The 16,609-nt window shown below is 32.6% G+C and overlaps 1 protein-coding gene across 1 annotated transcript; it reads left to right on the top strand.

The window, feature by feature from the left end:
• Positions 1-203: 203 nt before the first annotated feature.
• On the top strand, positions 204-1,615 carry LOC129891788 (transcription factor MYB15-like). Its single transcript, XM_055967272.1, has 3 exons — positions 204-398; positions 499-628; positions 967-1,615. The coding sequence occupies exons 1-3, from the start codon at positions 266-268 to the stop codon at positions 1,454-1,456; spliced, it is 753 nt and encodes a 250-aa protein (XP_055823247.1). The 5' UTR covers positions 204-265; the 3' UTR covers positions 1,457-1,615.
• The last annotated feature ends 14,994 nt before the right edge of the window (positions 1,616-16,609 follow it).

The raw sequence follows: 16,609 nt of genomic DNA, 5'->3' as shown, positions 1-16,609 counted from the left end.
CATTCATTCTTAAAGATTAATATTTTAAGAAGTGTACTCAACTAAGAAAACCAATTTTTTTTTTCAAAGAGCGACTAGAAAAGGTGTAATTAGCCGAAAAAATAAAAATAAATGTTGACGAAGGCCCCATATTCCAACGTGTTTTACGTTTTGCTCCCTCTTTATAAATAGCCTCAAATATGATATATTTATCAGGTGGGAAGAGATCTAGTTTCTCCACTTTGTTATATAAATTACTCTTTCTACTTTGTTATATAATACAGAGATGGTGAGAACACCTTGCCACGATGAAAATGGTCGTAAGAAAGGTACTTGGACACCTGAAGAAGACAGGAAATTAGCAGAATATATTACTAAATATGGATCATGGAACTGGAGACAGCTTCCCAAATATGCTGGTGAGAATTTATGTTAATATACCTAATTAAGTTTTATAATACTCTTGGTATCATACTATTGTACAGTCGTTTTAACTATTGGTGTTGGTGAATTAATTAGGTCTAGCAAGGTGTGGAAAGAGCTGCAGGCTTCGATGGATGAATTACTTAAGGCCAAATGTTAAAAGAGGAAACTACACAAAAGAAGAAGACGAAATCATCTTGAACCTCCATTCTCAACTTGGAAATAAGTACGTTTCTTCTTCTTCCACATGTCCAAATTTACTAGCTAACACTTGATGTCAATGCTAGCAGAGCGAATTCATGATTTAAACTTAATGAATTCAATTTTTAAAATTTTCAGTTTTGAACTTTGGGTTCAGATCTACGTATTTAATACTAGGATTAAAAGTTTTTTATTGCAAAAAAGTTACATCCTTTTTTGCAGTAGAGAGAGTTAAATCAGACCTCCTCATCTATTAAATATACTTTCACGCACAATTCAGTTACTTTAATATGATTAAATTTTTTATTAATTGTCATTTTACCAAAGATAGCTAGTTTCATACTAATTTTGAATGGTTTACAGGTGGTCTGCAATTGCTGTTCACTTGCCAGGAAGATCAGACAATGAGATAAAGAATCATTGGCATACTTCACTTAAGAAGCGCGCTAATTATTCTACAAACTCAAGTGACAAATCAAGCAACAAATGCAACAATAAGATGAATAGAAGAAACAGTAATGTGGAAAATAAAAATGCAAGTGCTAGTATGAGTACTTTACATGAAAATATAGTACTTGAAAGTTCAGAATGGTCACCAAAAGAGTCATCAAGTGAAGAAGAACTCTCCTCTTATCAACTGGAATATAATGTTTTTCAAGAAGAATTAGCTTTGGAAGAAATTACAAGTGAAAGATTTTGGACAGAACCATTTGTAGTTGAAAGTTACAATAGTACTACTAGAATTGATTTTCTAGCTCCATCAGTTGATTATTATGGACTAGTGTGTCCACCTTCACCTTTTATAGGTCATGAATTTCTTTCATCCTTTGATCTAGATGATTATAATTTGTAAAAAAATAATAATGTTGATTTATCTCAAAGGAGATGATGACATAGAATGTAATGTGAGGCAATGCACACATATTAAGAAAAATATTTGTGAGGCAATGCACACATATTAAGAAAAATATTTGAGGACATAATTTGAACCATACTTTCCTCTATTGCCTTTTGTAAAATCATAAATATAACTTTACAAGTAGTGTGATTTATCTCCTAGAAAATATAAAACTTCAATAAATGAAATGACAAATATGAAAAAAGTTTTAAACATCTATCTCCAACTTTAAACAATTTAATTATTTTGAATAATGAAAAATCTTTCAAAAATTCAATTAATATGGAATAGAGGGAGTATATAACACCCTGTGTAAAATATTCCTTTATATATTCCACGCAAAACAACAAAAATGAATTTTATGAGTTTTTCTCATTTTCCAATGAGAACAAAAGTGCTTTCTAATTTCGCTGTCTATTTATCTTACAGCATCTTTCACCAAGTTTTTGGCAAGCTAAAAATAGCAAGAAAGAAAAAAGAAAGTAATATTGAATAGTAACGTAAGTTATTTTTTATAGATTAAATAATAGTTGTTCTCCGTAAGTATTTATGAAATCTTGACGAAGCTCAAATTATCTCTAATATTAACAAATTTTGTTTTCAGTAATCGAATTATATACACAATTTTATATTTTATTTTTTCTGAATTCTTTCTTTATTTGAATTAGATAAAGCCAAATATTTTTATTTAAAAAGTCATTATTTAATGGTCTTCAATTATTAATTTTTCAAAATAATAACAAATCGAACTAGTTCATTTAGCACTGTTCTAATTTTTTTCATGCATGTAATTTGGGCTCAATCATATATATATATATATATATATATATATATATATATATATATATATATATATATATATATATATATAATTGAAACACATTAAAAAATTAATTAAAATTTTAGGCGCATGCATCTGAATGCATAATCAAAAACAAATAAAGCAAATTCTTATGACTGTAATAATTACTTCACAAACGTGTGAGTAATTGCTGAGAAGGTCAGTCAACTTATAGGTTTGTGTCAAATCTGTGATATGATTAAGGAAGAAGTTACAAGACAAGTAGTTAATATAATTACTTGTAAGAACACGCACATAAATTTTAGTAACGTATATATACAGATAAATTACAAGTTATGTTGAGATTATTTATTTGCTATTATTTTTATTGATTATTTATTTATTTTGTTAAAAATAATATGTATTGCATAATTTATAAGAAAAAATTATTTGTTTTCTAAAAATATCATCCACCTTATTTATTAGGAAAAGAACTTGATAAACCTTAAAGATATTTCATCATTTTTGGGGTTTTATCCCGAAATAACCAATCATGATATTATTATTCTTCCACTCTTTGACAGGGATAATTAGGTATTAATTACTAATCCTGATATAACTTTTCTCAAGATTAGTAATCAAACAAGGAACAAAATACACTACTAGAAATAAGAAATTAGTGATGGACATAATTTTATAGCTAAACAATAAAAATTCTATGTTTTGAGGTACGGATTATAAGAAAATTCAATTAACTAAAAATTATTTAGCGATGGATTAGCCGAAGATTATCCACAAATTTCATAACTAATTTCATATTTCCTAGTAATATACAAATACTAAGTTTATAACTAGAAATTATATATACTTGTTCGGCATTCAGAACATGAAAATGCCATGAATATTTTTTTTCAAAATCTAGCATTAACAATATTATGATGATATATGAGAGTAATAGAGAAAAACTCATAATTAGTATAAAGGGAAAAATATGTTTATAATATAGTTCAAAAAATAGTCGTCTAATTTCTGAACTCTGTTAACGTAAGTTAGTCTAACAATAATGTAGGTAACGTGATAAGATCCGTGTTATTAATATGTCAATTTCATTTTATAACGTAAGCTTATACAGAATGTCAAGCGTCACACTTGTGACGCACGCACATTGTCATTTTATCACAGCACCGGCCACTGAACCTTCTATGAACACAAAATGTGAAAACTTTAATTTGGTATTCTCATATTTGATTGAACACTAGTAAAAAACACTATACATTCTATTATTGTGTTTTCCATTGACTCAATCAACCCACAAAAATCTCATCACACTTTTTGGCTGTTACCAAATATATTCTAGTCCAATTAATTGTTTGTGGATATTGGCGGAGGTCTTAAATTAAAGATACATATAGTATCAAAATATTTATTAATTTTATAATTATAAACGTATTATGTGAAAAGTTAGAATTAAATAATAATTAAAAGCGAAAAAAAATTATTTTTCTTGAAGCGGACGAGAAAGGAATGTAAAGCAGAAAAATTGTAATGAATGGAGTAATTTATTGTATTTTATTTTTAATCTCGTACGTAGAAAATTAAAATCTAGTAAGAAAATTGATTTTTAAAAAATATATAATGAGCCATAAAATCAGTGGACATTTTCCTTCGAACAACAAATGAAAGATATATTTGAAGTCATTTGCTGCAGAGATCGAATTTCAAAAATAAATACTTATTGTTTAGTTTCAAGGATAAGTGGCGTTAGAAAAAAATAATCAGAAACGGAGATGAAATAAATCGGTTTTGATAGTGTAATTATTGTCTTTAATGTTTGAAAATATAGGAGATCATGGAAATCGTAGAAGCTTGAGACGTCTATATAACATTGTACTTAAGGATATTTCACATACTACATGTGTATTTTTCAGAATTCAATAAACTTTTCTAATAAAGTATTAGAAGCACATAAACTAATAAAAAAATTAAATTAATTGAAAACTAACAAAATAAAATGAAGAAGAGCAAGATATTTGCTCTCTAGTCTTTTCCTCACTGTTCTTCCGCGCTTCTATCATTAGCACTTTTCCGGAGGGGGAGCCTGAGAAACGGCTGCCACATCCAAGGAAGGAAATAGGCGCGCAAATTATCCAATAATGACATGGAAAGATAGTAACAATAAATAATAATACCGAGCTCTATGAATCTGGTAGACAAGTTTATATAAAAAAGTGGAGATAATATCTCATCTTGTCTAAAAGAACTTAAAACAGGTAGTAAAAGGTCATAGAGATTAGAGACTATTGAAAGACAATTTGCCAATTAAGGAAAAATTTACTCTACCAAATTTAATTTTAAACGTTGTCTATCAGATTATTCTTTTTTTTAAAATCAAAATGATAGCACATGAATGCTGCCTTATTAAGGGTAAAAAATATGTAATTATTTGTTTTAACCAAATTAGAAAAATTCGAAAATATAATTCTTATTCTTTTTGAGATATTAATTAATAATGTAATATTTTACCAATATTTAAAAAAAAATAAAGTCCTTCAGTACATCGTTGTAAGAATTGCGACATAATTCTTCCAACATTTTACGAAGCTGATGAAATTTGATTTTCAGCAATCGAATTTCCTATGAAAATAAACTTTTGTGATTCTTAGAAAGAAGTAGAAGATAGAAATATGATTTTACCAAGAAAAATATCACTCAACTTATAAATATGCTTCAGCTTTGAGCATTAATTCATATAATATAGCAAAAGATCTCACGGTTTTATTATCATTTTACATGAATCTATCTTAGTAAATATTATATAGTATGTATACTGATAATATAAAAGATTATAATTTGATTAAAAATAATAGGTTATCGTATAAACTTGTGATGAAATTTATCTATTACTTGTTTAGTGTATGTGTTTTGCACGTATGTATCATGTATAAAATATATAGTGTTGCAATAAAAGTTACAATATATGTAACATTATATTTATTTAGATGAAAAAAATATGTGTTCATATTTCATTAAGGGACTTCGTGATTTTAATATGTATGTATTATACGTGTTGTGTACGTGCGTTGGATGAAAACTGAAAGTCATATATCAAAAGGCTAACAACACGATAATTTTAGAACTACATCAATATCACAATATCTATATTTGTTTTCATATAAGGAATTATTATACTTCAACAACAGAGGCGAAAACTTACTCTTTCAAGTCAAAGTCGCCTTGAGAGGGCTTGAGTTTACGTGGCATCTTCTGTCAACTGGTCAATTTAATCATGTGGAGGCCGCAATGGAAAAAATCAAGACCGTTCTGCAAAATTTTCCACAGCAAAGTCAGCATCTTAGCCCGAAGTATTTTCGAATATAGGGAGTTGGGGCAGATTGAAGGGGAGGGGCACACCAACTTGAAGTCTGATTTGAAAATCTCTCTCTATCTGCTAGCGATGAAGGGAAAAGAATCCCAATGTATGGTCCTAATTTAAACACGCCAGTAAAAATATGTCTAATAATATTTGCATCTAAACAGGTAACCACAAAATTAATCTAATCTGATATCCAGTCAGCCACGAACCAATACCAATAGCCATACTACCCTCGAAAAGTTTGTCAAGTTGGTTGATCAATTCCTACGATCTCATGTCAAAACTTACATCTTGAACAATTCATCCCTACATATGATGATCGAAAATTGATTTCTCATATCAATAGATCGATTGAATTGATGGTTAAACTTAATGTCAAAGTGCTGAAAATTTATGATTCTATTCTAATTCACTGTAACGATCCATTAGGTCGTTTTGAGTACGAGAACTTTTTATTTCATAAAAAACACATTCCGTAATTGTTTAATAGGTATTTTGCATTATTCGATAACTACGGTTATTTAGTTGAGGGGTAAATTTAGATAATTAATTTAATTGATGGTCTAAATAAATAATTTATTTAATATCCTATACCTTTTATTTTATATTTATTAAAATAAATTAATAGATTTTATTACTTTTAGTACATAACTATTTTATAAAAGAAAAGAAAGGAGAGAAGACGAGAACTTGCCTGCAAACGGTGACGAAAACGGCTTCAGGTAAACAAATTTCAACCGAGCTTTATTCCTTCTATATTCATATATTGATGGTTGCATTGATGGGTAGTTTTAATATTATAGTATTGAGTGGGGAAAAATGTAAGAGAATTTTTAAGAGGGCTACAAAATTGAATTTTTTTCCTCTTTTTCTTTTCTATTTTCTGGAAATTAATGACAATCATTGGCTAATGATGCAGTGTTTGAAAATTGATGAATTGAGCATTAGTCATTATGTTATATTTTGTATATGTATGGAACAAATTGTAGAGAGATTAGTGTCATGCATATAGTTCGCAGTAAGTTATTTACTGGACATGTTCTTGATTTTAGTTATAGAAATTTCTGCGGTATTGCATTAAAAATTCAAGGTTTTGACATATTAAAATAGGTAATTAAATATTGGGTGTATTGTATTATACAAATATCATTAGAGTTATGTTAATTGAATATTGTATACTTGATAGATTGGAAACGTTCCAAGGCGTTGAAGAAAAGAAAAGCATTGGTAAATTAGCTTGTTTGGCTCGATTCTTCAGTTAAGATAGGTTATGGTTTATTCTATGTCATAGATAGACCCTTAATAGCGATTGATAGTCATTGAGTAATGTGTGAAACTTATTATGCATTTAATTGTTGTGGTTTGGATGGTGTACATGTTGTTGTGATTTGTCTGTAATTCCAAGACTGTGAAATCCATAATCTTGAACTTGTTCTATCAAAAGTGATGCCTTGAATAAAGAAGGTTGATAAAATATTGTTAATGAAATGGAATGTGAGAATAAAGAATGATAAATTAATTATATTTGGATCGGGTTTCAGGAGCCGACATAGTATATTTGGATCGAGTGTCACATTCTGACAAGGTATATTTGAATCGGGTGTCACATTCCGACATGATATATTTGGATCGGATGTCACATTCCAGCACGATAATATTAAAAAAAATAAATTAAAATGACTTAATGTTACCAAATCTCCAATAACTCATTTTCCAAAAGAGCATGATGTGGAGGCCTCAGTCCTTATATGTGATCTTGATATTGTTGATTGATTATGTAATTGTTCATTGGTTGCCACCTGTTAAGTGTTATGGTTTATTTCCCGCTATTACTTTATGCATGTTAATTTCTATTTTGAGTCAGCCGATAATACCTACTCAGTACATGTTGTCCCGTACTGACCCCTACTTGTATTTTTCTTTGTTTTATTTTTTGAAGTGCAACTAGTATTCCATCGACTTCGAATCGACCTTAGCTCTAGCCAATGTCCAGCACACCAGGTTCCAGGGTGAGTTATTCCTTCTAGCTCGTGTTGGATTCTCTCGGGCATGGCATGATGTTCTTAATTTTCGGACACATTAAGTTATTTATTTATTTTGGTGTTTGATATTTTCAGACATAGTATTTTAGAATTAGATGTCATTGAAGTGATGACTTTCAGGTTTTGGAAAATCGTATCCAATAGACTTTAGTGGTTTAATTACTTCTTACCCTCATAAATTGAGCTTCTGCGTTATTGTCATATTTTATAAGTTGAGGTTTGTATCGTTGGTTCTCCCACTTAGGAGGTGTCACGACCCAAAATGGGCCATGAGTGGCACCCACCCTTAACCTCCTAGGTGGGAGTACCAACAATGTGAACCCCAACTTATAAAGTATAACAATAACGCAGAAGCTCAAACTTATTAAGTAAGAAATAACAATCCACAAGAGTTTACTACATAACGTTCCCCAAAATCTAAAAGTCTTCACATCAAGGACGTATAATTCTAAAATACTAAGTCTAGAATGTCAAACACTAAAATAAAATAAGTGACATAGTTCGTGTCTGAACACTAAGGACATCATGCCATGACTAAGAAAATCCATCACGAGCTAGAAGGATATATCACCCTGAAATCTTATGAATTGGAGACTGACTAGAGCTGAGGTTGAGTCGAAGTCGGTGGAACACTCGCTGCACTCCACAAAATAAAACAAGAAAAGATACAAGTAGGAGTTAGTACAAGACAATATGTACTGAGTATGTATCATCAGCCACTCAAAATAGAAATCAATATGCATAAAGTAATAGCGGGAAATCAACAATAACACTTAACAGGTGACAACCAATGAACAATTACATAACAAGTCAACAATATTAAGATCACACATGAGGACTCAAGCCTCTACATCACACTCTTTTGAAAAATGAGTTTTTAAAGATTGGATAGTATTAAGTCATTTTAATTTATCAAGTATACAATATTTGTAAGCAAACGAGTCCGTAGACGCCCATATTATATATGTTTAACCTAGACTCAACTCTATAATTAATTTTTCAAAACTCAAGTCTAGGATTATGCCTCAGTTTCTCCAATATCATAAATTTGATGGTATTCATATAATCTAATACACATAATATTTAATTACCTATCTCAATATGTCAAAATTTAAATTATAATATAATAACCAAATAAAATAAAGTAAAATAAATAAACCAACCTACTGTTAAATGTGCATGCATCACACCTCACCCATCCTTACCATTACCTATTGCAACTGTTTATACTTTATCCTTAACTACAACATTGCTAATCATTATCTTCATACCCATTACACACTCTATTTATCACTCTCTCATAATATCACCATATTATTTCCACTCTGTACTAACAATTTCCTCATACCACAAATTACTATTTGCACTTTCTAGTGATAACCAATCACTACACATGCAAATATACTCACAACAGTACTAACATTTCATTTAACCAACAATCCTATTTTTGTATATAATATTAAACACATAAAATAATGGAATCAATTTGGACAGTTGCATCTATACAATAAACAAAATACTCAACTCAACATTAAACCTTGGCCATTACCTCGGCGGCTGCTCTCATCTGTTGTGTAGGTATTTTCTGTCTTTCTTTTCTTTTCTTATTAATTAGGTATTTAAAAGTTATAACCCTACTAATTTATTTTAATAAATATGAAATAAGTGGTACACGATATTTAATATATTAACACTTTAATCCATTAATTAAATAAGTTATCTAAATTCACCCCTCAATTAAAATAATCATAGTTATCGAAAGTCCAAAATACCCATTATAAATTTACGGGATGAGTCTTTTAATGAAATAAAAGATTCTAGTACTCAAAATGACCTAATGAGTCGTTACAGAAAGTTTAGTGTAGGTGTCACTAATGACCCATTTTGGATCGTGACATTCACCCTATTGTAGTTTACCTAATGTTGTGTATGCTGCTAAATATCTGACAATAGTAATACTAAGCAAGTGCATGTTTGAATTTGACATTACCATCACTAACATAAGATTTAGTTTCTTTACATATCTTTGTTTATATGATGCCCATATCTCCGAAGGCCAATTGCAAAGAGTTATGTAGATGTCCGCTCATCAAGAATTTAAGCCTAGACAATTGACAAAGTATATGAGAATTGCTTGTTTAGTTGATTTTAAAGTTTTAAATGGTAGACACTAATTCTCCTAATATTAAAAATAGACATCTTATTTTTTCCATATATGTAGTAGTCCTTTTTTATTATTGTGTAAGAAAAATTTAATTCTAAAAAATAAAGATATAAAGTGTCGGTCATTTTTCCTTTCCTTTTATGTTAAGACAATTTTGGTAAAGAATCAAAACTTAAATTATTAAAAAAGATTTGTCAATTTTTAAACAATAAATGAAGGTGGCTGAATTAAGAAAAGACTCCTAAAAATGTGTGAAAAGATGTCCCGAATTTTAGAGAAATAATTAAATATTTATTTTTAAATATTTAGAAAATAATTAAGATAAGAATTCTGCACTTACAAGGAAAGATTAAAATCATATTTTTTTGGACCTATTCTGGCTATATATTTTTTTAACCCTTTTTTGAGGCCTATTTTTTTAAAAAAAAAAAACTATTTTTGTGGATTTGTTTTGCCTATCTTTGAATGTTTTTAAAACTTTTTTTTTTGGTATTAAGAAAATCATCTCCATTTAGTTTTTATTTGTAACATCCCCTAAAAACGTTGTATACGATATTTCAATTTTTGCCTAAACATGATACAACCTCTGTATTTTGGTCATAACTTTTCATAGGAATATCCAAATTGAGTGAATCAAATTTCTGAGTAACCACAAGATCATTACCTACAACTTTGATGAAGACCATATGTTAAGATTCAGAGGTTAAGTAGGTCAAATAAATTAATATTTGTAAGGTAGGATGCTGTGACGGAAATGAGTGTTTATAGAAGCAAAATCATATCTCACTGTAGGTTTATCCAAATTGGTTGATTCTTGAACGACATGAAACTAGACTTTCATATCTACAATTCTTATGAAGACACCAAATCCTAATAAGGAATTTATCTTATTCAAATGTAGCTCCCCAAAAGAGTATTCTGTCAAAGATAACTCATTTCACCTACCATAGAAAGATCTAGATACATTTGACATCACTCATGACATAAATTGTCCTCCATTTAACATCATCCATGACATCAATATATTCCACTAAATTTTCAGATTTTTATTTATAATTATTTTATTTATTGTTAGGTCCTCTTTCCCACCTATAAATACCCACCTTATTTCCTCATTTTATTCATCAAGCTTTCTCAAGCAAATCTTCTCTCTATACACTTCTTTACACATTCTTAAATATAGTTTTAGTTCTTAGTAGTGAAGAAATACTATTCCGATAATTCATATATTCCGGGTAGTACACAAAACGTTCCGGCAAGGAGAGAAGCTAGGACTCAAGAGTGGTCATTAAGTCTTCCGGTACCAACTAAAGCTTCGGTTTCCAAGTATGTAAGGCTTCAATGAGAGTATTCCTTCCACTCTCATGTCTAAATTATTTTGATTATATGATAAATTATAGTTATTTTCTTTAAGCTTTACTCTAAGTTATGTTGGTGTTTATCCATGAGTTATTCCATTCATATAGTCCAAAAACTCTTTCAATTAAGTCTCTTGATTTCAAGTAATATTTTCTTATAGTAATTCTTATTTTTACTTAATAGTATGAATTATGGTTAAATTAATGATTATTGATCTATTTTGATGCAACATAATTTCATATATATGAATTGATGGTTTACAAGTAATTCTTTTATTTATCTATTTAAAGGTTCTTGAAATTCATGGTGGGTTGTTTAAAGCATGATTTTTAAATAATGGATTTCAAAGTATTTACATATATTTATTTACATACATATTTGCAAGTTGAAGTGATTTGATCCCACCTAGTTTTACTATATTTTTAATAAAGTTTGACTTGAAAGCTTTGACTCCAAATAAATGTTTATGAAAGCAATATCTATGATCAAAAAGGAAGTCTTATGAAATGAAAGAATGATGAAATGATATGAATGATGGATTCTTTATGCAATAAGGACAATTCTTGCATATTTGAATTATCAAATGTTTTAATGAGCTATTCTACCAAATATGATGTTTGAATTCTCAAGTTATATGCTATGAATATTTTGAAGTATTAAACTATTCCGTGGGATTGACTTAGCACCGAATGAGGCATTGAGGTGGGATTCGGTAAGGGAATCCTAGTAGCAACCCCTTGTCTCATTAACTATGTGCCAACATAGGAGCCCTTGTAGGCTTAGGCTAATAGATCCATAAATAGCCCTCAAAGTTAAAGTTAAAGAAACGAATGAAGTTGACGGAGTTCTACCCGGCAAGTAGTCTCCCCGGCCAACGTAGGGGGTTATGTTGGATTCCATGTAATAGCTCGCATGGTCTTAAATGTCGGTGATGGTTAATTTTCCCACAAAATGAATGTTTTAAAGGGTATCCATATGATTTATTATGCATGTATTACATTATGTTCCATATTACATAAATGTTATAATATTTTCTCAATGTTCATGCATCCTTACATACTTAGTACATTCAAAGTACTAACGCATACTCTTTTGCCTACATGATATCACCATGTAGGGATCGGTGCTCCTCATCGTTCTCCTCCACGTGGCTAGTTGATATTCCATTGAAGACTACTTTTGGTGAGTTCCCATGTTCCGGGAACAATACTCCTTTATCTTTCTAGCTTATGATATGTTAAGATATTTTATTATGTCATTTCTTCTATTATGATTGAGGGTGAGCTAGGAACTTATCATAGCCCCGTTAAATCTAATAGTTAGAGGTATTGTTGGACATATGTAAGTTGAAGATTTATTATTATAACTTCTGCTTGTCTATTTATCATCATTACCTATGAAAGGCTAAAAGAATGCTAAGAGGCTTGTTTGAGGTACTTTCGGGTTCCTCATTCGCCATGTCACGTCTAGGCCCTAGGCTTGGGTCGTGACAAACTTGGTATCAGAGCCCGAGGTTTTGAATGATCCTTGGAGTCCAACATACCGCATCGAATAGGGTCTTGTTCATGGTTGTGAAGCGCGCCACAATTATGAATAAGAGACTATGAGGCGTTTAGGAAAATTTTCATTTCTTTCAAATTCATGTCGTGCCTTAGAGCATCCTAAGCTTTCCTTTAACTAACGACCCATTTTGTGTTCTTTAGATAATGACTCGTGGAAGACCACCTCGAAGAGCCAGGGTTGACGATGAGGACCAAACTCCTCCAGTTCCCAATACCCAACATCATGAGGATGGGGTAACCCATGCTGAGTTTCGCAGTGTTATTACATTGTTAGCTCAAGTCGTAGCCAACCAAGGGAATCTATGTGTTCTTTTTCTCCAAATATAAAATCCAGCCTCTAGGATTCGGGATTTCCAAAGGATGAATCCGCCCGAGTTCGATGGTTCTAAACTAGATGAGGACCCTATGGAGTTCATTAATGAGGTGTACCAAATTGTGGCTATCATGGGTGTTCCACCAAATGAGAAGGCCGAGCTAGTGGCCTATCAACTCAAAGGTGTGGCTCGAGTGTGGTATGAACAATGGGTTGTTGAAAGGTATGAAGAAATAGGGCCGATAGGATGGGAAGAGTTTAAAGGTGCTTTCCTAGATCGCTTCTTCCTATTGGAGCTAAGAGAGGCCAAAATCCAAGAGTTCATCAACTTCCGTCAAGGGAGTATGAGTGTGAGGGAGTATGCTCTCAAATTCACTAAGTTGTCTAACTATGCTCCCTTCATGGTCTCTGACCCAAGAGCTAGAATGAGCAAGTTTATTTCCGGTGTCTCAAGCTTGGTGTCCAAGGAGTGCAAAACGGCCATGTTGATCAAGGAGATGGATATCTCTCGGTTAATGACTTACGCAGAACAAATTGAAGAAGAGAAGCTTAGAGAGAGATCAAAGGGGTTCAAAAAGGCTAGAGTGGATGGTGGAGGGTTTAACCCTTAAAGGTCCGATTATGGTAACAATGGCAAAGGCCAAGGTGGACAACGATTTATGGGGCAAGGTTCCACCAATACTCCTCCTCCAAGGTTCAACAAGGACAAGAGTGGTAAACCAATGATTCCAAGAGAGAATGTTGCTACTCAAACTTTCCCCACTTGCAAGAAGTGTGGAAGGACTCACAAAGGGGAATGCTTAGCCGGCTCCAATGCATGCTTTAAGTGTGGCAAGCTGGGCCACCATGATAAGGATTGTAGAGATGGTGGTGGTAGTAGGACTCAAGGACAAATTTCTCATGGTCAATAAGTCCAAGGAGGTGTCCAACGCACCAACCGCTTTTACGCCTTGCATGGGAGATAAGAGGTTGAGGATGCACCCAATGTCATTACCGGTATGTTAAAGGTCTTTTCTTTTGATTTGTATGCACTATTAGATCCGGATGCAAATTTATCTTTTGTTACTCCATTCCTTGCTAATAGATTTGATGTTTTACCTAAAATGTTATTAGAGCCCTATTTGGTGTCTACCCCCGTTGGTGAGTCAATTATTGCTAGAAAGGTCTATAGGGGTTGCCTTGTGTCTATCTTGCATAAAGTTATTCCTTGTGATCTCATTGAGCTTGACATGATAGATTTCGATGTCATTCTTGGGATGGATTGGTTACATGCATCTTATGCTTCCATAGATTGTAGGAATCGTCGAGTCAAATTCCAATTTCCAAATGAGCCTCTTATTGAATGGCAGGGTCATGATTCGGTGGTGAAGGGTCAGTTTATTTCTTATCTTAAGGCCCGCAAAATGATTTCTAAGGGATGTATTTACCACATTGTGAGGGTTAGGGATGTCAACTCCAAAAGTCCTTCTCTTGAGTCAGTTCCTATAGTCAATGAATTCCCCGATGTCTTTCCCGATGACCTTCCTGGTGTCCCTCCCGAAAGAGAAGTTGATTTTGGTATCGATCTCCTCCCTGATACCCAACCTATCTCTATTCCTCCTTACCGTATGGCCCCAACAGAATTAAAAGAGTTGAAGGAACAATTAAAGGACTTGTTAGAGTAGGGGTTCATAAGACCAAGTATTTCTCCATGGGGTGCTCCCATTCTATTTGTAAGAAAGAAGGATGGGTCACTTCGAATGTGCATAGACTACCGGCAATTAAATAAGATGACCATTAAGAACAAATACCCACTCCCTAGAATAGATGACTTGTTTGATCAATTGCAAGGGGCAAGTCACTTCTCCAAGATCGACCTTCGGTCCGGCTATCACCAACTATGGGTAAGGGAGTGTGACATTCCCAAAATAGCCTTCCGAACAAGGTATGGTCACTATGAGTTTGTGGTGATGAGTTTTGGGTTGACGAATGTACCGGCGGTGTTTATGGACTTGATGAATAGGGTGTTCAAACCTTACCTGGATACCTTTGTAGTAGTCTTCATTGATGATATTTTAATTTACTCTCGGGGTGAGGAAGAACATAAAAATCACTTGAGAGTTGTGCTTCAAATATTGAGGGATAAGCAATTATTTGCAAAATTTAGTAAGTGTGAATTTTGGTTAAAGGAGGTAGCATTTCTTGGTCACGTAGTGTCCGGTGATGGAATCAAGGTTGATCCTAAGAAAATAGAGGCAGTCAAAAATTGGCCTAGACCATTATCTCCTTCAGACATTAGGAGCTTCTTAGGTCTAGCCGGATACTATAGAAGGTTCGTCAAAGGCTTTTCTTTCATCTCATCTGAGGGAGTTGGTGAAAGATGTTCACCGATTGGATAGATTAGAGGAGAAGTTGTGTGGTACTAATGATGGGGGTATGGTTGTTAAAAATAGGTCTGAATCCTTTTTGGTGGTGGATATTAAATCCAAGCAAGATCTTGACCCAAAGTTTATCGAGTTAAAGAAGTTGGTAAAGGAAAAGAAGATAGAGGTCTTTTCCCAAGGGGGAGATGGGGTACTATACTATCAAGGTCGGATATGTGTTCCAAATGTTGATGGCTTAAGTAGTTTGATTATGATGGAGGCTCATAATTCTACATACTTCATTCATCCCGGTTCAACAAAAATGTACCGAGACTTAAAGGAGTTGTATTGGTGGGGTGGCATGAAGAAGGACATAGCAAGGTTTGTGTTCGAATGTACGAATTGCCAACAAGTGAAGGCCGAACATTAAAGGTCGGGTGTCCTAGCCCAAGATATTGAAATCCCAACTTGGAAGTGGGAAGATGTGAATATGGATTTTGTAGTGGGTTTGCCTCATACCCGGAAGCGTCATGACTCAATTTGGGTAATTGTTGATAGAATAACTAAGTCAGCTCACTTTCTACCGATTAAAACTTCCTATAGTGCCGAAGACTATGCCAAGTTGTATATTCGGGAATTGGTGAGGTTGTATGGTGTGCCATTATCCATTATTTCAGATCGTGGTACCCAATTCACTTCTCACTTTTGGAGATCATTTCAAAAAGGCCTCGGTACTAAGGTAAAGTTGAGCACAACATTCCATCCTCAAACGGATGGGCAAGATGAAAGGACGATTCAAACACTAAAGGATATGTTAAGGGCTTGTGTGTTGGAGTTTAAAAGGAATTGGAATGATCATCTACTTCTCATCGAGTTTGCCTATAATAATAGTTACCACTCAAGTATTGAGATGGCACCGTTTGAGGCTTTGTATGGGAGACGATGTAGATCACCAGTTGGTTGGTTCGAAGTAGGCGAGATGACCTTTTTGGGCCCCAATTTGGTACTTGATGCTTTAGAGAAGGTACAGATCATTAGAGAAAGGTTGAAAACGGCTCAAAGTCGTCAAAAGTCCTATTCTGACACTAGAAGAAAGGATCTTGAGTTTAATGTGGATGATTGGGTGTATCTGAAGGTTTCACCTATGAAAGGTGTGGTTCGATTTGGCAAGA

This window comes from Solanum dulcamara, chromosome 6 (assembly GCF_947179165.1).
Source record: "Solanum dulcamara chromosome 6, daSolDulc1.2, whole genome shotgun sequence".
NCBI lineage: Eukaryota > Viridiplantae > Streptophyta > Magnoliopsida > Solanales > Solanaceae > Solanum > Solanum dulcamara.
This window is presented reverse-complemented; position numbering and strand designations above follow the sequence as displayed.

What these genes read in the sequence shown, in the direction of transcription:
- LOC129891788 (XM_055967272.1), top strand. Translation starts at nt 266, where the DNA reads ATGGTGAGAACACCTTGCCACGATGAAAATGGTCGTAAGAAAGGTACT. An exon ending in ACAGCTTCCCAAATATGCTG is followed by an intron (nt 399 to 498) that starts GTGAGAATTTAT and finishes TGAATTAATTAG; the next exon opens with GTCTAGCAAGGTGTGGAAAG. An exon ending in CATTCTCAACTTGGAAATAA is followed by an intron (nt 629 to 966) that starts GTACGTTTCTTC and finishes AATGGTTTACAG; the next exon opens with GTGGTCTGCAATTGCTGTTC.